The sequence below is a fragment of the Amphiura filiformis genome, chromosome 20, assembly GCF_039555335.1.
Source record: "Amphiura filiformis chromosome 20, Afil_fr2py, whole genome shotgun sequence".
Taxonomy (NCBI): Eukaryota; Metazoa; Echinodermata; class Ophiuroidea; order Amphilepidida; family Amphiuridae; genus Amphiura; species Amphiura filiformis.
Window position 1 is genome coordinate 17,028,271 of NC_092647.1, and position 27,833 is coordinate 17,056,103.

The 27,833-nt window shown below is 34.6% G+C and overlaps 1 protein-coding gene across 1 annotated transcript in view; it reads left to right on the top strand.

Moving 5' to 3' along the window:
* The first annotated feature begins 1,967 nt into the window (after positions 1–1,967).
* The window catches only part of LOC140142162 (organic cation transporter protein-like), a 39,152-nt gene continuing 13,286 nt past the window's right edge, over positions 1,968–27,833 (top strand). Inside the window, exons 1-4 of the mRNA XM_072164128.1 lie at positions 1,968–2,402; positions 8,216–8,319; positions 16,730–16,884; positions 26,943–27,111. Coding sequence (XP_072020229.1) covers positions 1,968–2,402; positions 8,216–8,319; positions 16,730–16,884; positions 26,943–27,111 — 863 coding nt within the window. The remainder of the gene's footprint in view (positions 2,403–8,215; positions 8,320–16,729; positions 16,885–26,942; positions 27,112–27,833) is intronic.

The window sequence follows — 27,833 nt, forward strand, 5'->3', positions numbered from 1 at the left end:
TTATGTAATACTAGGATGCCTATCCCTTTGTATCGATCCCTGGTATGACGGGGGCATTCACTGTGTGCGATCATGCGTGAGAGGCAATAGAGGTTATCCACTTTACTCATGCGTGACTTCTAACAAAAGGCACTGGTTCCCGTAGTATTCCTCATTCAAACTAATTCAATGCACGACCTCGGAGTTACCTGCATGACTTTGGCGGGCTATTTTGAAATAGTCATGGTTGAACATGCAGGTACTTCTTTTGAAAGTCCTAAACAAGGTATAGGAGTCGCTGGTAGGATATGCAGCTTATAGAACACGGATAACCTCTATTCCCGATAATATATTAAGTTCCCTGACTAAGTACCATTGAACAATACCTGGAAGCGTCACTAGAAATTAGCATGAGGCCGCATTCATATGTAAATAGCGTATTGTTATTTTTAAATAACAATAGTGCCCAGACGTATTGAGGGCGACAGTCATGTTATCCAGACAGAGAATGTCTTGATGCGCCAGGCATGTCAAATTGCTGAGTGAATGTGCATAAATCCCCTTTCTGTATAGGTAATAAGCTAGTATATTCGTGTTCCAGTTTGTTATAACAAAAAAATAAGTATTCTATTAAATATATTAAGCGTATAAACTTTGAAATTGACGTGAATTTGAAATGCAGAGCTCCAAATCTAGCTAAATCGTGTAGTGTGAAATTATGCTGTGTGACCCCCTCTGCGTGGTAGAATTATATTCATAAAACATTGAATTTAACATATAATATGGGCAGCCAACCACGATTTATCAGCATTTAAAAGATATATTAATTAACAAAGATAAATAATCAATAATACAAATGACAATTTAACTAGTAAACAAGTCTGAAATCTTAAAATGTTGCCACGTGATTTCCCGAACACATGATATGTCAACATGTGACCATTATTCAGATTTACCGTAAGTATTTGGAGTATGGTGCACACGGCTTCAAGGCAACTGTGTATTTCTTTACCTCCGTATAAAATCAATAATTCATGCTGGGAGCCAAGTAACATTCTGTCTGCTTAGTGCAGATTGGTATTTTATTTTACTTGAGAGCATAATAGAAATACATAAAGACGAATAAGGCGCCATGATGGAAAGCTATGGAAGGTCAGGTCGGGTATCAAAGGTTATTTTAACTTCAAATACTACTTGTATTTCACACCTTGCCTCTGTCACGTATTTCATTCATATTATTGACCTCAAGTCCTAATTTTGACTTTGCTATTGCAAAATGTCATTTCATATCAAATTAGTAGACTTTCTTTGAAAAACAAAACATATCACTGGTGCCTGATGGGAATACCCGTCAGGCTGACCCGTCCGCCATTTCATTAAACTGGATCGTTTTCGCCTGATTTGTGCCCAAAGTTCGCAAAACTAACAACGTTGTTATTTGCCAAAATCTATTAACATGATCCAAGGGGTCGAACATGAATTATTCATAACGGATCGATAACTGGCCTCACTTTCTAGCTAGTAAACCAGCGGAATTTTTCATAGGTTTTGCGTTGCTAATAGAACAACCGTGAATTTAGTGTCACCCCCTTGTAAGTACTATAGCTTAATAGGGAATGTGTGGTTTAGGTCTATAGAGGCATTGCATGTGACGTATCATCCCGTAAATATGGCAGACTACTCAAATGCATTCAACAAAAGCATGATTGCAATCTACCGTGACAGTTCGTCTCACACACATAACCCTGCACTACGATCAAATAGGTTGATGACATTATTTGATTGAATGGACTGTACTCCGCCATAACTACGGTGAAGGACACCGGTTCAAATTCTTTGTTTGGAGCCAATCAATAATTTCATGCAGGGCCTCTATATAATACATTAATAGCGGGATAAAAGCGTTAATCGCCATAGAACCGCCTGCTGGAGAAATGTGCGGCTTTAATACCTTTAAGCCTATAATAGTTTGAAGAAACAGAGAGAAAATGCACTTCGAGGAAATCGTGAAAAGGCTTGGTGAATTTGGTCGATTCCAGAGACGAGTTTACTTTCTACTGTGTCTTGTGGCAATACCAAATGCATGGCATGCCATCGGCGCCGTGTTTCTCACAGCAAATACCGACCACTGGTGTAACGTACCCAGTGTGCCTGGTCTCAACTGTACATCGCTGAATCTTACCGAATCACAGTGCATCGAAAAAAGAAGGAATCTAACTGTACCGTATAAGATTACCGGTTCGACAGTAGTGTATGAGCAATGTACACGGTATAATGATACGGTGTATGAGGAGGAGATTTTTTACAACGCATCATCAAATGATAATAACACCGATGTTACATCACAGAGGAAGATTGTTGGATGCGGCAAAGATGGTTGGGAATATGATCATTCACAATACACTAACACAGCAGTTACCGAGGTAAGGGTTCTGTCCCATTTTTTGGTCAAAACTGAGCAAAATCATCATAGAATGTTTACCCATAAATTAAATGTATTGAATTATGCGACGATTTTGTTCACATGCTTTAAATATCCTTGTGACATGTGTTACAGGCACCAAATATGAAATTTCTACTCCATTTAGTTGTCAAGAAATAGCTAGTTAAAATATGCCATTTTTAGGTAAAAAAATATTCAAAATCCTTAAATAGCGTCACCGTTGCTATGGAAACGGAATAGAACACGAGGGTTACAAATTTGGCAACATGGCAGCAAAGATTCTCCAGACTCTTCTGAACATTTTGATATGTGATTCGTCCATTTGAAACATCTGTCCTACGAAACTGTTAAATAGAGCACTTTTGGCTGCATGACCCCTATACTGATAGTATTACGAGACGTACAACAAATCGCCAAATCGTGGATACGCGCCTGACAGGGAAGGTTGTTTTGGGAACCCGTTTTTTAGCCCCATGAAAACCTAAAAAGCGGAGACCTAATTGATCTCTACTGAAAACCCACCCAACAATATACCGATTCTATCAGGGAGACCCCCTATGGCGGGGGGGGGGGGCGAAGTTTAGAATTTTGTCTCTATGGGTCAAAGATATGAAAATCGTACGACTCTGTCAAAAGAGGTATTAAAGGTCATATTGCTCGGACAACATCATATCATTGGGAAGCTAATAGTATGAAGACAATGAAAAAAATACGACGTTTAAAATTGATATTCCGCAAAAACCAAATTAGGCTAAGCGGTGAGTTCCTTCGAACGAGACAGATTTGACCAAGAAAAAGTTGACGTCATGAAATGAAATGTGCCTGCTTTAAGAAAAGGGACTGTAAACGCTCTCAATGCACAGAACGTATACTGTTGTTGTCCTCAGAAAAAAGTCTAATCAAGTGTTACAAATTTAATGGTTTTTAAACATATGGATACAATCAGCCGCTTCTTTTTTTATATATTAGTAAATTGTGATATTAATATTCATATGTATATCAAGTTTTTTGAGAAATATTTTGGACTAAACAATAAAAAATATTTTAGACCAATTTTACCGTGCAATTTTAGAATTTGAGCGTGATGTATATCGATACTGTATTTATTATGCAAATAATCAATTTCAATGGCCTTTTGTTCGAACCTTCCCGATTTCTCGTGGAACAAGGTCGCATATTATACACATGACTAAATGTCAAAAGAGCTCATATCAAGGGCTCATGTGTATATAAAATCTACCAAAAAAACGTTGACAACGTAAAGAAAGCAGCAAGTTTAAAAAGCCCCACCTCGGCTCACTTTTTGAAACTTGGTCCCATTTGTAAAACGTACTGATTTCCTGGGACTGATTTAAACTTAATTATAATATTATCAACTTCAAATATTTCCAGATGTGTCATGTGTCTTTAATGTGCCGATGCGATATTAATTTGTAAGATGAGAAAGGTTATAATCTTGCTCTTGCATGGTAAGCCAACATCCTATATATGTTTTGTTTTATAATATTAATTTCATGATTAATGATCGAATTAAATGAATAACAAGTAGGCATATAATACCAGTCATGCTATTATTAAAACGTTATAACTTGTTGGAAACGCTGTATTTTGTTTTAAAAAAATAAAATAAAAACGCCGATTTTGCTGTTGATGTTCAAAATGGGACCAAGTTTCAAAAAGTGAGCCGAGGTGGGGCTTTTTAAACTTGCTGCTTTCTTTACGTTGTCAACGTTTTTTTGGTAGATTTCCTTTCTTTTTATGAATGAAGCCGGGTGGCTCCAAGCTTGAAAAGTCATCCGGTTACGAAGTACTCTATAAGACGAATAAAGCGAAAAATAGAAGTTTGAATAATATTATCCTTGATTTATGACAATAAAAAATACGAGTATATATGGCTAGACCTATAACTAAAATGTACGTGATTCTTTGTAGCCCTGGGGCAATCTAGTTGGATATCCAAATTTCGCCGTTTGTGGTTCTTTGTAGCCCTGCAGGCAATCTAGTTGGATATCTCTATTGAGCGGCGGTTGTTGGCGGTCTTTCGCGGTTCGTGGTATTCCTTTATTCTTCAAGCCCTGTCCTCTATCGGGGCTAATTTATTGTTTAAGCTTGTTGGATATCCATATTTCGCGGTGTGTGGTTCTTTGTAGCCCTGCGGGGCAATCTAGTTGGATTTCCAAATTTCGCCGTTTGTGGTTCTTTGTAGCCCTGCAGGCAATCTAGTTGGATATTTCTATTGAGGTGGTTGTTGTAGGTCTTTCGCGGTTTGTGGTTATAATTTCCTTATCCTTCAAGCCTTGCCCTCTATCGAGGGCTAATTTATAGTTAAAACTTGTTGGACATCCATGCTTTTCAATAATCTAAATTATACGGTGTCAAAAATTACTATTCCTTGGTATGATCATTTATCTTACCATGTTGACTTATATTGTTTGTTAAGTCAATTGGACGTGACAAAATATCCTGCTATGTAGACATTAATTTGTTGCTAAATTTAATTTAAAAAAAAAAAAAAAAATCACAATAGCACTGGATATTTAAAATTATGTTATCCTTGATTAATGACAATAAATTGTTTAATAAAACATTGAAAAAAAAAATCAGTTGGTCACCGGGTTTCGAACTCGGGATAGCGTATCTGAAGTCAAGCGCCCTAACCATTAGACCACGGGTCTCTGCTGTAAATTACTTTGTCGAAATACAGCATTTATTATATAAATGGATGCGTCGTCCGATAAGAACAAAAGAATTGTGAAAAACTTGATTTTTTGGCGAATGGGGCTCAGAATTTGTGTGTAGGGTATCCAGGAAACTGCTAGGAAATATTTGGAAGTGAATCTGAAAAAGTAGTGTGAAGGTGATAACCAGGTAGACCTGTAGCAGTGTCCAAAAATTCTGGATCAGTATGATTTGCAACTAATTTTCGCTATGAAATACCGCGTGAAATGGAAGCAAAAATATTTGTTTATTACGAGCAATGATTGACTGTAGGATTGGGGCCCTTTTGGAATTAATGAGTTGTCACGATATTACACCTGGGACTGTAAATAACATTTAGCATGGTTTTAGATACATTTTGTACCCAGCGAAAAATAACATCGAACAATAGAAGTCAAGTGTTTTAATGTTAGGTGTAAATATAGTCTCGCGGGAGCATCTGTTAGTCTTCTTTATCAGTCTTTTTTTAAAAAAAACTTGCTGGTCACGGCTACCGCGTGACTCTAATGACTCTTCATTTACTGTGACGTCACCAGTCTTCTGCCATGGAAATTAATTTTGCTTCGAGCGGGGGAAGGACCGTAAATTGGTGTACGAGGCAGAATTTACAAACACAATTTCTATTTTTTCAGGAGAAATACGAATAAAAAATTGCAATGAGTGTCAACTTGTAATGTAATAATTATTCTCTCGAATGGAGTTAAAGCCAATTATAACATTTGCTGAGGAGGACGCCCTCACTGATTTTTTAAAAGTATTTTTTTACACGATTATATTGTACTTTATTAAACCAATATACCCTGCAAAAATCAAGACTCCAGGTGCTGTAGTTTTGTCAAAATCCGAGATTTTGAATAAAACGATGGAACCGGTGTTTTATTATTACGATGGACGCATACACGATGTTCATAATACACAGTACGTACACAACAAAGGGTCCTACCATAACATGACCGAAGGAGTGGTACGTATTGGCGACATATGCGCTGGTAGTAAATTCCAATTTTCTTTGCCGTAGTTGTTCGGCTCAAAAATAAAAGGGATATATCTGACAGTAAAAACTAACAATTTATGGGAAAGAAATGCTAATATATTTTGTATGAAAATGTTATAATATGGCTTTAAACTTGTTTTTGCAATAGATATATCCTTTAATGATCGTTCTGATATAATTGCACAATCTAGGATGTTACGCTACCTAGGCAATGCAACAAATAAGTCGAGTTCAATATAGGCAGGGCTACGACACTCAAGAATTTGCATAGCAAAATGACCCGTCTCCTCCGCAGCCAATTTCACGCTTCATTGGGATACTGCAGTTACTGTCTATTTTCCTATGTACACAGTGCTCTCACCATTGACCTCTACAAACAGTGTATGTTAGAGGTATAGGGCATTGGCTAGTTAACATGTGAAAACTAACCGGCCAATATTTTTTGTACTCTCTGAAATTCTACAAAATATAGTTTTGTAACATGTCCTAAATTTTTAGCTAATTTAGATGTTTGGAAATATTCGTACTTTTGTGTTTTAGTAAGCAAGGGCGCGGCATGGCCTGCAAAAATTCCCTGTGTAAATTGAATGCAACTTTTAGTGACTATCACTCATTTTGTGGACCGCTCTCTTCCGAAGGGCATTAAAACTAAACCACTTGACGGATATATTTTGTGCTTGCTGTCAATCAAGAATAATGTATACATTACATGTAGGCTAAAAACCGAGTAGGTGGGGCATCTGCAAATGGTCGTACCTCCCTGATATGTAAATGACAGATAACAGCAAAAACAATTCCCAAATCTGTCCATAACTTTGGTCAGTGAAGAGAGTCAGGGGATTTCAAGTGGGTGATTATTGATTGGCAAGTGACATATTTGGGCATAAGTGCAGCCCACCATTCAATGTGGAGGATGAACTAGACTTTATCGATTGATTTTGCTGGAGTAATTTCCTGTTAACCAGGTTTAAGTACTGCAAAGGTCGAATCATGTTTGCTGCACTCTAAATTACAAGGATTTTAAAATAAATCCTTAAGGATTGTAATTAAAAAAAAAAGAAAAAAAAAAGCGCAGTGATTTATAGTGCGCTACGCACAGGCACAACGCCTAGACGTTGATCCACAAGCCTCAACACACTTTACAGGTTGTCGCTGACCACTACGGCCCACATCATTCCACAAACCATTAAACAACAAATCAGGGACTTTGCTGCTTCAAGAGCGCACACCCTAGACATTCCACAAATAACCATCGCAACCAGGATCAGCTCCCCGAGTTTCGTACGGGTTACAACGAGACAAATTAGCAGTGAGTTCCTTGTCCAGGGGAATTTCAAGCTAACTCAATTTTCTTGAGTTAAGGACCAATCAATTTTATATATAACATTGATCTTATAGATTTGAATTTTAAATTGTAAAGACTTAATTTTAAGTTCTAAAGATGTAATTTTAAATCTAATCGGCTCATTTTCATGTTTTGTCCCCCCGGAGCAAACACATGCACACACCATCCCACCTGTACCACAATATTGGTATAAACGGGAGAACAGTGCCAGTGAGTGCATTGATTGGTCACCCCAGGATAAATAAATAAATAAATAAATAAATAAATAAATAAATAAATAAATAAATAAATAAATAAATAAATAAATAAATAAATAAATAAATAAATAAATAAATAAATAAATAAATAAATAAATAAATAAATAAATAAATAAATAAATAAATAAATAAATAAATAAATAAATAAATAAATAAATAAATAAAGAAAGAAAGAAAGAAAGAAAGAAAGAAAGAAAGAAAGAAAGAAAGAATCATATTAATTGTCTGCATGCTAGCAATAGGCTTCCCATAGGCTTCAACATAAAAAGGTCAAGTTTTGAGATGTTTTCTCAAAATATCAACAGCTATCTTAAGAACCAGTGAAATAAATACTCAGCTTGTTTGTACGCATTTTTTGTGCTGATTCCAAATACGGTCATGAATATTTACAATTATTTTGAAATTTTGTAAGTGAAAAAAAAAACCCAGAAACTTCGCTGGGTGGAGGGCATTAATTTTTTCTTTTCTCTTCCTTACAGTTCAATCTGGTGTGTAAGAAAAAAGCCTTGCCTAATTTATCGCAGTCCATCTTCATGGCTGGTTTTTTGTTCGGATCGATCTTTTTCGGCACTCTCTCTGACTGGTGAGTATCAATACCTTTGCTCAAGCAGCAGTGGTCATGGTGGTGTAACGCCTTACCAAAAAAGAATAGTTTGCATGTTTTAAGCCTTAACTTCTCCCTCGAGCTTTTTTCGGAATTCATGTTTTAGCGTTTCAAACTAATATAATTCGCTAAAGAAAGATATTTCCCACCTCTGTAATATATTTTTATTTTTTTGGTGTATTGAGTTGTGTGTTGGTGTGTGTGGGGTATGTCGTGTATTTGCTCAACTTGTCATAGACATGTAAAAAGTAATCAAAGGAAATTAAAATGTACTGTATGTAATAAGTATAACCACAAAAAGTGTAGTAATCTTACAAATAAGGAATTCAAAGGAAACTTGAATACCAAATATTGGCATTGTAAATCATGCAATGAAGAGGTAAACCTACCTTTTAATCATATATGTATTGAGAATGAATATCTTTTAGAATTATATCGTTTCTTTGAAAATAGAACTGTTTTAGATACTAATTTCAAAAATAAATATGAAAATTGTTCTTTTGATCCAACTGTATTTCTAACTGATGTAAATGATATGAGTGATTCTTCTTATTTCACTGAGATTGATATTAACAATTTACAGAAAAAAACAAAGACTGGTATGTCAATTCTGAATTTAAATATAAGAAGTTCAAACAAAAATGTTGATTCATTTAGAGATTTTCTTCACTGCTCCAACATGGAGTTTGATTTAATTGGACTTGATGAAACTTGGATGAAAGATATACCCCATGATTATTTTAAACTACAAGGCTATGATTTGGAATTCAAAAACAGAATACAAAAAAGGGTGGCGGTGTGTGTCTATATATCAGAAATGACATAAAATATCGTGTGCGAGATGATCTGGCTCAAATTCACCATCCTGAAAACGTCGAAAGTCTGTTTATTGAAATTGAGAAAACTGGTTCCAAAAATATTATAATTGGTGTAATGTATCGACCGCCGGATCAAGATATGAAAGTTTTTAACAAGTTTATAGACACATTAATGACTCATGCTACAAAGAATCAAAAGCTTGTTTATCTCATGGGCGATTTCAATATCAATTTGTTGAATGAGGATATTCATTCACACACTAATGATTTTGTCGATATTTTAACTTCTCATTCATTGTATCCGAGTATAAATAAACCGACTAGAATCACATCAAAATCAACAACGCTCATTGATAACATTTTTACGAATTCAAAATTTGATCAAACTTCTGGTATTATTATTACTGACATAAGTGATCATTTACCCATTTTTATTACCACTGATCTTAATGTATACAGACCTAAGAGAGAAAATGATGAAATCGAAATACGTGATCATACACATGAGAATATGGATTATTTTAAAAGGGAATTAGATAAGGTCAATTGGACTTCTGTTTGTAATTCTGATGATGTAAATGAGACATACTCAAAATTCATATCTAAATAATAATGAAATTTATGATATATGCATTCCAAAGAAAAGGAAAAGAGTACACACAAAAGTGAAGAAACCAGAATCGCCCTGGATTTCATTTGCCTTGTTAAAAAGTATTAGAAGAAAAATGTTTTATACAAAAAATCTTTAAAAAGCCCACAGAAAACAATATTGAAAAATATAAAAGTATAGAAATAAGTTAAAGTCTCTTTTGCGGTTGGCTAAACAAAACTATTATTGTGAAATTCTTGATCGTGAGAGAAATAATACTAAAAATACATGGAAAGTCCTAAATTCAATTATTCGTAATAAAACCAATAAATGTTCTGAAAAGTTTGTATCAAAAAGTAGTTCCTATACATGCCCATCAGCGATTGCTACTGAATTTAATAAATATTTTGCGAATATAGGTCCTTCTTTAGCATCTACAATTAAGCAATCAGGAAATGACTATTCATCATATGAAGAGCTTTGTTGCAAAACCCCTTACATCCACTTTTGACTTTTTGAGAAAACCCGCTTTTTTTAATTGTGCAAGTATTACTTGTTCGATTTGATTCAATTTGGGATTGGATAAAGTGTTGATGAATAGAAACTAAAAGAATAGGTTTGGGACAATTTTCAAGGCTTCCTATTTATTTTATTATTTCTTTTATATCGCACCTTTTGTGGATATAAGGGGTTTTGCAACAAAATAAATTTACCCCTTTTCTAGAAACCACCTTTGCAATCAAATTTGAGCCCATTTGTTTGCACTACATTATGTAACTTGACTAATGCTTTGAAAATCAAAAAGAAAATTGAAATATCTCATTTACTTTTTTAATTATGAATTTTTAATTAAATTCGGGAAAATGGCATTTTTTGGGTATTTCCGAAGCTACACCTTTTATTAATTAAAATGATTTTTTCAAACATAGTGACCCAAAAACAGTTCCTTTTGGTTTTAATAGGTAAAGAACATTCCAGGCTACCATTATACATCAAAAAATTTAAAACAAAACAATTCTATATTCATTTTAAGTTCAGATTTCCGAAAATTCCCTAAGATTTCCCAAACGGGAAATATGCGATAACTCCGGAAGGAAGGTAGTATGAAGGTCAAACAACCACCAAAATGTGTATTTTTACCCACACTATAATATTATGCCAATAACTCAATTTGGCCAAAAGTGGATGTAAGGGGCTTTGAAACAAATGATAAGACTTGTTTTTTTAAACCTACTAATGACGATGAAATTGTAAAAATTACCACCAAACTTGGAAGTGGTAAAAGTCCTGGTTATGATGGTATGAAATCTGATATAGTAAAGCAAGTTGCAAATGAAATAGCTTATCCACTCATGCTTATTTTTAACCAATCAATTTACTCAGGTGTTGTACCCGACGAATTAAAGATCGCAAAAGTTGTGCCAATATATAAAAAAGATAATCCCGAAGTTTTTGGTAACTATAGACCTGTATCGGTTCTACCATGCCTGTCAAAAATTCTTGAACGTATAATATACAATAGGTCATATGACTTCTTAGAAAAATATAATATTCTGTATAAAAAAACAATATGGTTTCAGAACTAATCATTCAACATATATGGCGGTGTTAGATTTTTAAATGATGTTACTAAGGCCAGTGATGAAGGCATGAAGACCTTAGGTATCTTCATGGATTTATCAAAAGCATTCGACACGATTGATCATGATATTTTATTGCATAAATTGTATCACTATGGTTTTAGGGGAGTATCTAATGACTGGTTTCGAAATTATCTTTCTAATAGAAAACAATATGTTCTATATAACTACAGCAAATCCCGGGCAGCAAATCTCCTCATGAAATCGTTTCTTGCGGTGTTCCGCAAGGGTCAATACTTGGTCCTCTTTTATTCATTTTGTATATGAATGACATCAGCAACACATCACAGATCTTAAATACAATTTTGTTTGCTGATGATACCACGGTATTTTATTCTCATAAAGATGTATCTGTATTATGTAAACGTAAACACAGAAATTCAAGAGGTTTCAAATTGGTTCAAAGCAAATAAATTGTCATTAAATGCAAAGAAAACAAATTTAATGTATCTTGGTACCCGTGCACAGACTAGTAGTGTAATAAATAACAAAGAATTTGATATCATCTTGGATGGGTGTAAACTAAGTAGAGTTAGTGAAGCAAAATTTCTAGGAATTACTATAGATGAACATTTGACTTGGAAAAAACATGTTCAAAATATTGGTAAAATTTGTACCAGAAATATTGGTGTACTAAACAAAGTTAAATTATTCCTGCCAAGAGACGCCATGTATAAATTATATTGTACTCTAATATTACCTTATCTCAATTACGGTTTATTACTGTGGGGAAATGCAAATAAAGAACACATGAATAAAATGTACCGCCTCCAAAAACGTGCCATGAGAGTAATCTCCAATAGTGATTATCTTAGTCACACTGAACCAATTTTCAAAATGTTTAAGGTATTAAATATTTTTGATATGTTCAATAAGGAAGTTGCTATATTTATGTTTAAGCATAATAACAAAATGTTACCTAGATCTTTTGAAAATTTCTTCCAGACTAACAAAGAAAATCATAACTATAATACAAGGAATAGGAATGATTATAAAATACCTATCCACAAAATCAACAGTATCTTAACGGTTGGACCAAAAGTATGGAATGCATTGCCAAAAAATGTTAAAATGTCAGCAACCTTAGGCCATTTTAAGTCAAACTTGAAATCTGTTTTTTGATATTTACAAGTAAAATTCATTGATATGGTAACATTTGGTTAATACTACTGAATTTTATATAAATAAATGTTTTACTCATATAAATTTATTTTTATGTGCATACCTTTTTATTACATGCCTATGACATGACATTTTTTGTGGTGGAGTGTGCCTGGTGTGAGTGTGAGGTGAGAAATCAAGTGTATTATCTTTTTTCCTTTCAGGCTTGGTATATTGTATTTTTTCATTTTGTGTATCTGTGTTTATATATTTAGGCTCTTTAAGTGTTTCAGGGGGCACAACATTTTACAGGCTTTTGCTTCTAGTTGTGTCTCCTCCATCGTTTTATCATGTTTGTTATTTGTATGTTTTAATTTTTGATGGAAATAAATTTGATTGATTGATTGATTGTAACTGTAAGGCACATCGTGTGGGTCTATTTATTATAATTTTGTCAGAATATCCGTTTTGATTTCACCTTTTTTCCACTTGCGACTGCCAAAATGTCCAACCAGTACTTCATTTCTAATATAACCAGCAGAAATAATCGATATTTCTATTGTGGCTTGCAAAATCATCCATCCATGGGTGCATTCGCGAGTTGATTTTGACAAAATTGGTAGTCGGAATTGAAAATGGTGCAATCAAACCGAAATTCTGACAAAACTATGACAAATAGCCTTTATGATGTGCTTTAGAAAGTTGGGAAATATCTTATGTTAGCGAATTATGTTACTTTGATAAGCAAAAACGTTGACCCCCCCCAAAAAAATCTTTCACTAGAAGCCTAAATTTACACCTTAGTTTAACACCATGTGTTTGAAAAAAAAATACAGTACCAAGCAATTTATAGTTTTCTTCTATCAAAAATTATTGCTTTTCATTTGACCGAGAAAATTAATTATGAAGTGAAAAGGTGTAACTAAAAATGTTGCTTATTTCAACATCGAAGTGACTGCGTGGGTATTGTTTAACAATAGGCATCGACTGACTACCGTTCTGCCTGTTTTAAAAAGGGCTTTAAAAAGGGCTTTATAATTTTGTTTGGTGAAATCCTTTTCGTTCCTCACAACCTGTTTCTTGCAAAACATTTAATTAGGTTTTATACAAATGTGAAGATAATGTACGATATTAAAAATGAAAGCTTGCATATGTAAGATGATGCTCGGTACTTGTAAATATTTTTTATGAATTATGAAAATTTGATATTTTTTTAATTTTTGTAAATCTAATGATATGTACTTAAAGTGTATGTTGCTTGGATGAATAGTCGACGATCAATTGAAAATTGAATATTCATATTGAAGATATACATTATTTTGGCGGGTTTTTTTTTTTGGGAGGGTCCAACTCCATATCTTCAATACGAAAGGTCAAAATTTTCAATTGATCGTCGGCTTTTCATTCCAGCTACATACACTGTAAGTACATGTCATTAGATTTTATAATTTAAAAAGAAATCAAAATCATTTGATATCAGAAGGCCCTGGGTCAGAAGGACATCCTTCGTATTCAGAATGCAATTCGATATGTCTGATGTGCTCTCATGTCCCACAAAAAAAATACTGTCCAAACGTTGCTACCAGAGCCCTTAAATGTCAAAATATAATTTTTTGATAATTTGCCATACAATTTGTATTATATCGCGAATTTCAAAAAATATATATATTATTTTGTATCAGAAGGCCATTCCTCAACGTAATTTGGCGCGTCTGATAGTGATAGGCTCTCAGGTCCTGTGCATAATCATCATGCATAATTTACCAGTGAAATACTTTTCAGCAGGGATCTACACGAAGGGATAAGCATCCTAGACTGCTGCCCTCATTCGGAATATGTATCCTAGGTCTAGACAATAGGCGGATTAGCGGCCATTTTGTTTTTGACATGATTTTATTCACGTGTCCTTAAACTTTAGTACACAAATATATAAGTTAACAGGTTTACAATATTAAAATTATATTTTGAATATACAGTATATTCTGTAGTAAATCGATCAAATGACGGTGATTGTTCAGATATTATATTATATTATATTCCAGACACTCCACGTTCCGTGTTGCGAAGGTGGAGGAGACTAAAGCTGTATTGACGAACACGCATGCGTTTACAAATATGTAGCCTAGGTCGAACAATAGCGTGACGTAGTTTCCGGCATTGTTCCTATGCACTTTCACCCTCCTGTTTTCAGTTAGCTTACGTTTATTATCCAGGTGGATACACACTTGCAAGTAATTGTTGAGTCAAAAGGAAGTATAATGTACTTTCAAACCCTTTAAAAAAACCTAGAATGTTTCCCAGCTTTAACTAATAGGCCTATATTTTCCGGTGTTCTTGCTCGGTGATTGATAATAATTACGCAATGTTGGATGGGAATCTGACAGTTACAACAAAAACCTGCAATTTTATGTAAAACATGTAAAAGTATGCAATTATGCGATAGTTTCTGGACAGTGAAATACATAGGCCTATGGTTTACAATTACAAATTTGGCAAATAAGAACATTTATAATACATTATGTACACAAATTTAAACATTTTTCGAAATGAATATTTTGCATTCCTCGTTTCAAAATTCACTTGATGGTTAACTTGCCCATACTATACCAAATTTCCATAATCCGTTTAAACAAATTGGAATGAATTGAAACCAGTGAATTATATAAAGAAAAAAGAAAAAAGAACAATGCCTAGACGTTGATCCACACGCCTCAGCACACTTTACAGGTTGACGCTGACCACTACGGCCCACATCATTCCATAAACCATTTAACATCAATTCAGGGACTTTGCTGCTTCAAGAGCGCACACCCTAGACATTCCACAAATAAACATCACAATCAGGATCAGCTCCCCGAGTTTCGTACGGGTTACAACGAGGCAAATTAGCAGTGAGTTCCTTGTCCAGGGGAATTTCAAGCTAACTCACTTTTTTCACGAGAGTGTACTGGGCATCGCCAGGGTTCGAACCCGCAACCTCTCGCACCATAGTCGAACGCCTTATCGATTGAGCTAACTTGCACTACTAAAAATATATTAAAATTGATTTTGCGAAATACTTTTTGATATGCCTACCATAAGGATAATTCACTGAGCAGATTAGTCAAGATTATCGCACGAGACCGAAGAGTTATTGCATTTAATGCAATAAGTTCACGGTCAAGTGCGATTACCTTGACGAAAAGTTCCGCGAAGTAATTATCCTGCATAAACCTTTCGAGTGCATCAATGATTTTTAAAATCTATCTTTGATGTCTATTCCCAACACGTATAAATCTCTTCATTAGAGGAAAATTTTGGGTTTTCGGCTCGTTTCTGAAGCATACGCCACATTATTGACAGATGATGCTGATTCTTTGCGTAAATGTCATTAAATCCGATTCGCATAGTGGTGCATGTTGATCGTACGTCAGTTTGTGAACTGTTAACATAGGTCAATTAATTAATTAAAGGTATTGATTAATTAAGTATAGTTGAGCTTCCTTACTTGGTGTACTTGAAGAACTTGATAAATAAAAACAGTTGGGCCAAATTTAATAAAAGTGACCAAAATCACCATACGCCACTATGTGTTGCGACCGACGATAATTATGATATCAGTAATTGAATTGGCACTGGGTTAGATTTTATACTTCTCTTATTGTTTTTGTGCCAATTATTAATATAAATTCTCTGGTAAGTTGTATCATATGTGCAAACATTGTAACTTAAAGTCCCATTCAGTGATCCCAGCGAAAGTGTATAAAAAATTAAAATTGTTTATAAATTGCTTAAAAGTCATGGATACGTCTTTCCAATTGTCATTTGGCATTTTTGAAATGAAATATTTGGCAAAAAACAAAGAAAACAGCAGTATTGACAAAGCTGAACCCCCATTCAAATATATGTAGCCAATTTATATACTGTCAATATATAAATTACAAAATGCCCTGGACCACGCCCCCTAAAAAAGAAAAAAAAGACCACCACGGGTTTCATGTATTCAAATGTATTCAGGTTTTTAAATTTCCCCAAATACTTTTTATAATAAATCGGAAACAAGAAGAGTCCTTACAAACTTGTTTGTAGAATAATTAAAGTCACTTGCAGTAGTGGATTATGGGAGGTCAAGAGGTCACCATGCAACTGCCAGATCATATATGTATGCGCCTCCTTCTTTCGTTCGTTTTTTCTTTTGAATTCAGCATTATATTGTATGTCTTTTATTCTTACCATCGTTTCTTTCTCACTCTTGTTGCAAGGATTGGGCGTTTACCAACCTTATTCATCTGTATTGGATGTGAGGCTGTTGTTGGAACCATAGCAGCTTTTGCGCCCAATTTTAATACATTTGCAGCAATGCGATTCTTCGTTGGCATGTGTAACTTGGGTGCTTATATGACAGCATTTGTGCTCGGTAAGAAATTTATTTTGAAGTTAATACAGCGTGTCCCAAAAGTAACTTAACATTGTGAATTGGCCATATCTCAAATATTTCCTACTTCATACCAAAATGGAGAACATATTCATATAGATTGATCTTTTAGAATTATTCTGATACCAAAAAGAGCATTATTGATGACCCTTTGACCTAACTGTGCGACTGTACATATGTGTGTATCAAACCCACAAAGCAAGCTCATGTGTTCTTTGTTCAAGAACATGAATGATGTGCTTCCCTGAACAATAGAGTTGGTTCACTCACTGCGCACGCTACATTTAGGTATGAACATTCATGGATTACATGGCTTAGCGTAAGCGTGACTGCTGTTTTAGATTATAATTAGGATATATTGACAATATTAAACTTTACTTTAAAACAGTTGAAGTGAAGATGAATTTCCTATAGATCAACGGATTCAGGTCGTATGGTTCTTGGCCGAGACAAAGTCGGACAAACTCACTGAAGCAATGTTTAAGGAACAGTTTAATGTAAATTATGCACTACCCAGCCGAAATACAATCCAGCAACTAGTGCTTCAATTCCTATCAACTGGATCTGTCCATGATCTACTTCGGGCAGGACGTGGAAGAACAGGAAGATCGGCTACAAACATTGATGTCATACGAAGAGCGGTGGCGAAAAGCCCAAGGCGATCAGTACGTCGACTTTCAATGGAGAACAACGTACCCCGTACAACTGTTCATCGAATCCTCAGAAAAGATCTTTAAAAGCAGTTTCCATATAAAACCCAGATAAAACAGAAAATGAAGTTTACGCATTGAAAACAAACAAACAGACAATCAAACAAACACAGCCAGATTACACAAAACAGATGTTAAAATGATAACACGTTATATCGTGTTGACGTCTCAAATGACGAGACTTATTTTGCGTTTATAAAAGTGGGTAACCTTATTTCTAAAATAATTATCTACATACTGTGCAATTTTTGTAACAACACTATTAAGCCGACGCAAGTTATGGCAAATTCACAATGTTAAGGGACTTTTGGGACACCCGGTATAAAGGATAGAGTTATCATATCAATGGCAGCCCGGTTATTTGAGGGTTCATAATTATGACTAAATCGGTCTATGAAGTGGCACCCGCCAATCAGGACTAGTGCTGCTTTGAGTTAAAATAGTGAAAAACCTGTGAATGAATGGGATCTGATCCAGGGGCTATTCTAACGTATCTCCTGGCACGTTCGTGCAGTGAGAATACAAATCCGTGCAGCGAGAATTAAAAATCCGTGCTTAAAATATTTCTATACTATTCGAGTTTCAACCCGACAAATGACCAGGAAATTAAAAAAGTTCCTACACAAAGTAAGACTAATGGAGTCGAAAAATCCCATGCAGAAAAAGGTATAGTTTGTGGTAATCAGTCAAACATAAATTTTGCGAAAAAAATTGATCAAGCAATGCCTCTGGTAACGTCTTTTCCCTCCAATTTTTCAATCAATCAATCAATCAATTTATTTCATCCATTCATTATACAACAATATAATTATGATACAATGAGATACAATAAGGATGTATTTTATATACAATAATATAATGGAAAAAGCAACTATTTTTTTATGAAAAACGTTGATGAGATGGATGAGGACACTGCTAAACGCAGAGCGTGAGGTGCAGTGCCCTCGGCCTAAAGTTACAACATACAACATTTAACCAAAAAATAAAATACGCTCGGTACAATTTTCACTCAAAATCGTGCACTGAGTGCCTATGGACGAGATAGTGAAAGCAAGCAGATATAACCACAAGGATGTCCATGCACTGGGCACACAATTTGGAGTGAAATGATACATAATTGGAAATTATAAAACTGATGGTAAACTAAATAATGTACCAAAAAATTAGGGTGCTGACATAAAGCTGACCTGATAGCAAGAAATGAGAGACCGTTTTAAAATAGTAATGAAACATGAATGTAATTACGATTCACTTGGCAAATATTTTCCAAGGAGATGTTTTTTCATGTGTTGTTTAAAAACAGCTACCGAAGGTGCGCTTTTCAGGATTGGTGGTAAATTATTCCAAAGTAATGCACCTTGGATTCTGATGGTGTTATATGCAAGGCACGTGTTGGTTTGCTCAATATGGATATCACCTGCATGACGAGTGTTGTAGTTATGCACATCACTGTTGATAGTAAAATAATTTTGGTCAAGTAGGTCGTTAGGAAGGAGACAATGATAAAATTGATACATAAAAATTACAATTTGAAGAATGTACAAATCATGAATTTTTAATGTTTTAAGTGATGAAAAAAGTGGGTCAGAATGTGCTAACCAGAGTGAGTTAGTACAGGTTCTGACGAGCTTCTTTTGCAACAGGAGAACAGAGTCACGGTGTGAATTATTATTATCAGCCCAGATAATTGCACAATAGTTTAAGTAAGGATAAACCAACGAGTTGTATAAGGTTGGCAAGGACTCAATTGGAAGAAATTGCTTAACTTTTCTGATGATGCCATTATATTTAGAGATGATATTACAGACGTGAGTGGTGTGGGACTTCCAACTTAAATTATCATCAATTAGGATCCCTAAGAATTTAGTAGTAGGCATGTCCACTAAAAATTGAAGTACTTTTAAATTGATTCAGACCTAACTTATTGGCTGGGAATTGATGAAAGAAACATTTTGGCGTTTAAATAATCTTAATCGGACGTTTCATTCCAGAGATATGGCCTTTCGAGTGTCACGGTTTTATATAGGGCTGCTAGAACATGTTAAAAAGTTAAAGTCCAAAAAGGAATACTAACAGAAAGTGCAACTTTAAGGTTACACAAAGAGACGTATAAAAAACGTATAAAAGACGTATAAAGTTGTTCTCTAAAACAGAGTTTTCTCAGTAATCAAATATCGCAGCGAGTGAAATGTTGGTGCATTGGATGTAGCTTAACATTTTGTGTGTGTTATATACAAATTATTAGAATAAATTTGAAAATCCTTCGTTTAAAGCATTTTTACCCACCATGTTCACAAGATCAAAAACACGTTCCATGAGGTTTTTTCAAATGTGCGCTCCGTATAAATCCACACCGAGCGATTGTTTTCTTCTTTTTCGTATTGTATTACAAATCGATCAAAGAAATAATGTTGCCATGGGGAAGAACCAAATACAGTACCGATTAAATTTTAAAAGTCCGTTTTGGGGGGAAATTTTGGAGAATTTGCTTGAGAAAAAGCTGGTTTGTGAAATTATCGATATCTTGATTACGAGACGTTAATTTAGACATCTGAATACCTACATTATTTCTCAACATTCTGCCAATTGCTATTCCATTTGATTTTCACTCCAAATTGAAGCTAGTTTTGCAAAAAACGAGGTTTTCCTCCATCAGTTGGTTCAAAATTTCAGCGCCGACATGCGTGTTTATTCTAAGAGCCATAATGCGGACGCGATTGTAATCATATGTAATTGCATCCAATTATAGTTATATCATCCGCTTTGAGAATAATCAATTGAGTAAGGTGATCTATGGCCGAGTGGATAGAGCGTTGGACTGGGAATCTAATATGAACTATTTTTGTGGGTTCGAGTCTCCGTGTGGCTGAATTTTCTTTTTTTTTCTTTTCTCATTTTTACTTCCTTTCTTTCCTCTTTTCTTTCTCCCTTTCTTTTTTCATTTCTTTTTTTTTTCATTTCTTTCTTTCTTTCTTTTTTTTCGTTCATTTTCTTTCTCTCTCTTTCTTTCTCTTTTTCACTATTTCTTTATTCTTTCTTGCTCCTTTCTTTTTAGTTTTATTTGATTGATTCGCTAAGTGCATTGAATCGTGATTGATTGTTTTTCACTTTATATAATTCAGACATTTGTAGGCCTGCTAAGTCTGTCTTGTTGATTTTCATCCCAAATTCGATTTACAAATAATTGCTTTTTGATATTGTTGTTGTTGCCTACCCTTAGGCCTACATTGTAATCAGTGGAATAGCAGCATTGATTTCATCAAAGATATCAAGGCTATAAATTCAAAATCAACACATTTTCCAGGGCGTAGCTTGACGAAGTGCCCCCAATCAATTTTAAAATTTATAAAATCCTTGTGAAAATTGCCGAAAACGGCTTGTTTGGTGAAACCTCAAGCATGATCATAGATGGCCGCCATGGAAAATATCTCCATAGAGGAGATGAACAATAAGTGCATTATTTCAAATGAAAAGCGGTAGTCTTAAACATTGTTCAATCTTTTAAGGTCAGCACATTTTATCTTCAAAAATTATTATATTTCATCATGGCATAAGTTTGGTAACATTAATCACTACCAATTTTGAGAAATTTGCTCCAACTCAAAGGTTATCTTTACTACATTGAGCAATACACTGTGTGTGCATGGAAGCCATGATGGATAGCATATGAAATAGACATGGTAGTGAGAAGTGCATGGGGAAGTGCATGATTTGAGATGGGCCGCAGTAGGCTTAAACATTCTTAAATTTCTTAACATCCTACACATTTTGTCTTCAAAAATAGTTAAATTTTATGAGTATGTAAGTTTGCTTGTCTGATTCACTCCAAATTCGGAGATAATTGCGTTTGAACACCTGATGCACGGAATGGTGTCTCTTCAACCTGTTGTAGTTCTCATCTCATTAAATTTTTCATTAAAAAGTTGATCTCTTCATGAAGGAAGGTCCTCTCTATTTACTGACTAAACAGGAAAAAGTTTGGTTAATGTTTTCCGGTGGAATCAGGAATTTCTTGAAACACCCTGATATAGGCCTACATTTGGATCAAAACAAGTATGTACGCCATTTAACAGGCCTGGGATTTCTTGTATCGATCAGTTTCTCCATAGACAATACGTGTGTGAGTGCACGCACACAGTAAATGAAAAATCGTTCTAGTGGAAACTGTATTGACAGTGGGCATCCCTATTAGTAGGGATAACCATCAAAATTTCATGTTGACCCTATTGCTACAAAATATTGTTTTCTGGGTAGAACTCATCAACAGAAGTATTTAGGTGGTTAAATGGTCAAAATCGGTCAAAAACTTTTCGAATTATGAATTATCAAAGTTTCCCATTCTGACCGGTCATTGGAACAAAATAAAATACAAGATCCAAAAATAGCAATTGGGAGCAAAATTGGCATAAGCATATATTTACCTTTATATATTTCTTTATTTTAACATATTTGCAAACATGAAACAAGCATATTGTGAAAGTATCAAAGGGTTTCTTATGAAATGGCACTTAACTAGTCACTGGCATAACTTATTTTTTCAAACCGAGGCATTGAAATCATGCATTTAGAGGACATTTGCCAAAAATCATCCAAGATAGCCGATATGGCACAAAATCAAAATTGCACTAAGAAGGTGAACTTTTTTTTTCACAACCAAGAATTTCAATGTTATTGGGTTTAATATGACCAATTAGTAGGTGTATTGTAAACAAAATCTTAAGTTTTGAAGGTCATTGACTCATTCACAACAATAGAGATTATCCACTTTACTCATCATGCTCATGTGTGACTTCTAACAAAAGGCGCTGGTTCCTGTAGGATTCCTCATTCAAACCAAAGATACTCAATACATTATGAGTATCTTTGTTCAAACCAATTCAATGCTTGACCTCGGAGTTACCTGCATGACTATCGCGGGCTATTTTGAAACAGTTATGGTTGCACATTCAGGTGAAAGTCCTAAACAAGGTATAGCCAGCAGCAAGTTGTAGATGATATGGGCCTAAATATAACAAAACGTTTAGGGTTGAAATCAGGTGAAAAATACATCAAATGAGCACGAAACTTCACATTTATGTTCAGAAAGGTGTCTTCTTAGCATGATTCGAAAGGAGTATGGAAATTCCAAAGGGAAGCTGGTGATTTAATTTGTAACTCAAGATCTACTTGTTCAATATTTTAACCTTTTACAGAGGGTATGACAGAGGTATTACTGGCAACTCTGCCAAATTTCAGCTCAGTAGGCCACATTTTTCACCTGAAATTATTGACATGAATATTTTGTGCCATTCTTGAGCAGTGCTGAACTCAGCCACTGGCAATTAAGCGCACTGTGGCGATGGACCAATTTTGACTCGCACTTACAGAAAAACGAAATAACTTACGTTGCTGTAATTTGCAAGATAGTTACAAAATATAATTGGCAGTAACTTCCCCAATTTTTACAGAAAAATATTGAAAATTAAAAGAATGAGATCAATTTAGAAATGTCTGTGCAAGCAGTGCACAGTTGAGCTCCCTGCATGTCTATGGGAGTGTTCTAATCAAGTTGATGGTTCATTGGTCATCCCTACTATTAGTAGTATTAACTTGACCTAATTGTTTATTATCAATTTTAACTTTAATGTCAATGTTGGGATTCCGACTATATTTACTTTTAAATATCATGTAATTAGTTTTATTTACATTTAATGACAGCTTGTTTAATTTAAACCAGTTAGAAATTATTTCAAGATCTTTATTTAGCAGGGTTTCAAGGGTATTAGGATCTTTATTGGTACAAATTATATTAGTATCATCTGCGAATAAAATAAATTTAAGCTTAGAGGAGCAGTTGGGCAAATCATTTATGTAAAGGAGGAAAAGTAAGGGACCGAGGATCGAACCATGTGGAACTCCACAATGGATGGTATTAGTGGAGGAATGTTTCCCATTGAAGACAACAAATTGTTGTCTATCCTTTAAATAGTTTTTGATCCACAAATTGGAAGTTCCTCTAATGCCACAGTGGTAAAGTTTTTGAAGGAGAATGGATGTCAAAAGCCTTGCTTAAATCAAGGAAGATACCTACTGTGCATAGTTTATTGTCAATTGCAGTGGTTATGGTGTCATACAGGTTATTAATAGCCATGTAGGTGGAATGATTTTTGCGAAAGCCAAATTGGTTCGGACTGAGAATTTTGTGATCAGTAATGAAGTCAAGGATCCGGTTATAAATGATCTTCTCGAGCAGTTTTGAGATAGATGGTAAAATAGAAATGGGACGATAATTGGTGAATTTATGTTTGTCACCAGATTTAAAAACCGGGTTCACTTTGGCCGTTTTCAATTTTGATGGAACAATACCTGATGATAAGGAGCTATTAAAAATATGTATGATGAATTTCAGGGATAATCTGCTTAAGAATGTTTGAGCTGACGCCATCAACACCGCAACTGGTGCTCGCCTTAAGGGAACGTGTGATGTCGAGAACTTCCTGGGTAGAACAAAATAAAAGAAAAAGGGAGTTTAATGGTGAATTAGAAGTTTTAATTTGATCCAAAATGGATATATCAGGAGGCGGAATTTTACTTGCAAGAGATGGACCTATATTAGTAAAGAAATCATTAAAGTTTGCAGCAATTTTATCAGGATCTTTAATTACATTACCATCATCATCAGTAAAATAACTTGCATGTTTGGCGGTTTTATTCCTACCTAGAATATTATTGAGAGTTTGCCATGTCTTTTTCATGTTATGAAGATTAAGCTGAAAATTAAAGTGATTTTTCTTGGATGCGCGTAGGAGGGAATTTAGTATATTGCGAAATTTTGTGTATTTAAGTTTATTTTCAGGATTAGGTTTAGCCAAGTATTGTTTATATAATTTATCTTTAGTGAAAATGACTTAATTAGGCCAGGTGTTACCCAAGGTTTCTTAGGGGTCTGGCGCTTACTAACTTTAGATGTTTTTATCGGACAATGGGTATTCAGTAACTTTTTTAGTTTAGTATCAAAAATATTATAAGCTATTTCAGGGTTAGATTCGCTATGAACCTCATTCCAATTAGTTAAAGATATACCATTCTTAAGACCCTTGATATTATCAGGCTTCAATTGGCGCTTCTCAAATATTTGAGTGAAAGGATTCACATGGCTGCTGGGGTTTATATTTGATGTAATGGTAAAAATTGCAAAATGGTCAGCGATATCAACAACCAGGACCCCAGAATTGATCTTAACAGACATATCGTTGGTCAAAATATTGTCAAGAAGTGTTGCGCTATTTTCAGTAACCCGTGTAGGTCTATCAATGCAAGGAAAGAAATTATTAGAATAGATTAGATTGACAAATTTAGACACTTTATTGTCAGAACCATGTTTAAGTAGATCAAGATTATAATCACCTGCTACGTAACATATCTTGCGCTCTTTATTGATAATATCAAGGACTCTAGCAACATCAGAAAAGAAGCTATCCAAATTAACTGGGTCTGGGCGATAAACGACCCCAATGATTGAATTAGGAGTTCGCGGGCTATTGATTTCAATGAAGACTGAATCGCAATTATCACACTTGATGGTAAGATCATCTCTAATCGTGAACTCAATGTTGTTGAACTCAATTTTTTGGTCACTCGGGACGAGCAGATCCGCATCAGACGTGAAGGGGGACCAGAGTTGCCCCAAGCTCTATCTACTGGGTGGAAACTGCGTCGTGTTAACACAACATAATCACCTTTGGGTTAAAATGGAAAGTTTTATCGCATCTGCGCGCAATTGTCCCGGCTAATCGGGCCAAAAATTATGACACCCAGGAATATTTTAGTTAAGAACACATACCTTTACCCCAATAGCAAAATCTTTGATGTCCCGTGAATCCCTTCTGGCTCAATATCCGGACAAGATCGACAACAAAATGCAGTGTAGTTGATCTGGACTTCTTCTTTTTGACCCATTTATGACCAAAATTTACTTTAAATTCATGGCCAAATTGGTGTGAAAAAGGCATGGATGCGCAGGTTTCGTGAAAATGCTTGAAGGAACCCACTTTTAAAGGGGAATATTGCAATGTCCTCTTTCCCTGGGTAAGTTCAGGCACCAAGCCAGGCCACGGCTAAGCGGTAACATGAGTAGGTTTATTTCACAAATATGGGATACCTTTCCCCTAGGCCATCCAATATGCCTGAATTAGTAGGACGACAACTGGTATCTGGTCTGTCAACAACTGGTCAGATTATACTCTTATTTCCACATCTGTTATTTTTATGTGGGCCTTTAAAGAGTGCACATCAAAACTAAAGTTAAACACTTTCAACAGGCTACGAAACACTAATTGTGTCACTAAAACACCAACTTTGTCCAATTCTATATAATTTGCCCATTCTTTATATGCACCTTTGCGTAATTTAAGTTGCGGAATTTACAGAAATCTTTTTGAGAATATTTGACAATTGATGCTGTGACATTTAAAGAAAATGATTGTGCGTCTGTGAGCATTTTGCGTATTACTTTGCAGAGTGTGTACAGTCCTGTATTCCTTTATAAATAGCAATATATAAATTCTTGATAGAGAGAAATGAATGGGAAAACAAGATGTTGGTATTCACGAAGTGGTCATTTTTGATGAAAAATGACATCCCAGCAAACACAAAACGTTTTGGACATCATTCGCAATAGGTTATAAAAAAGGTTATAAAAATATTAAATGTCGGGTTATATAAAGGGTATATTAAGGGTATAAAACGTTTTCATAACATTAAAAACATTTTTTGATAATCTACTCCCCAGCAAATACAAAATGTTTTACAAAAACCGTTTAAATGTCGGGTTATATAAAGGGTATAAAACGTTTTAATAACATTCCAAAAACATTTTTGAAAACTTTATACAAAACATTCTAAACGGAATATTATTTTGGGGTTGAAAAAATATTTTGCGAAAAATGTGTGCCCAAAATATTTGCATTAACGTTTTCATGACCTTTATATAACCCGACATTTAAATGTTATTAAAACGTGTTGAACAAAACATTTTAAGAACATTTCTGTGCTTGCTGGGCGCAAATATTTTAACATAATGTTATTTAAATGTTGACAAAATATTTGGCAAAAAATGTTTGCAAAAATAGTTTATAATAATATTTTGAACACATCCTTAAAATATTGTTTTGTGTTTTCATACAAAACGTTTTAAAACGTTTTCATGACCTTTATATAACCCAACAGTTTAATGTTATTAAAACGTTTTTACCTGAACCAAAAGCCAAAATTTAACTTATTTTAAACGTTTTTGTGTTTGCTGAGATGCAATTAACGACTATTAAATTTTGAAATTAAACCCTGCTGTAGGTACGGAGTTTGTTGGTCCTCAATATCGTGCATGCGCCGGAACACTTATACCGTTGTTTTTTTCTGTTGGCTACATGACACTTGCTGTCTTGGCGTATTTCATCCGAGATTGGAGGGACTTACAATTAGCCATATCCGTTCCACTTGCCCTGTTCTTTATTCTTATACCGTAAGTATCATCACAGACACCTGAAATCCAGAATCATTATTTAATCGTCACTTATGTTGTCATTTATCTCATCATCTCGAAATTATGTTGTCCTTTATGTCGTCATTTATCTCGTCATCTCGAAATTATGTCGTCATCTCGAAATTATCTCATCATCTCGAAATTATGTTGTCACTTATGTTGTAATTTATCTCATCTCGAAATTATGTTGTCACTTATGTCATCATTTATGTCGTCATCTCGTCAACTCGTCATGTCCCTTCAGAGCTTCCGTAATTAGGCAATAGAAACAAATTAGTTATTATTTATGAAATTAATTAATTGACTGTTTATATTGTGATAAAATATAGATATCTGCCTGTATTGATATTGACTAATATAAATTAAACATTAGGCGACGAAAAAAAGAAACTACGGGCGGACGGACCTTTCAAGTCGGGTCTGTCGGTCGGTCTTTTTTTTTTTAAATGACCCAAAAAATCATCAAAATCTGTAAGTAATTTGCAATTTGAGAAAATTAAAAAAAATTGTTCCTGAAATTTTCGAAATTTGGGTCGGCATTCATTTGTACAAGAAAATCTGTTTCCCAATTTATTCAAAAGCTGGGTCGGTCGAGTCCGTAGAACAGGGTTTTCCTTTTTCGTCGCCTTAGTTCTGATTAATTAGTAGTTAGTTCATTAATAACAAGCATCGAAGCAGCATCGGAGGTCACTGCTGCTGAT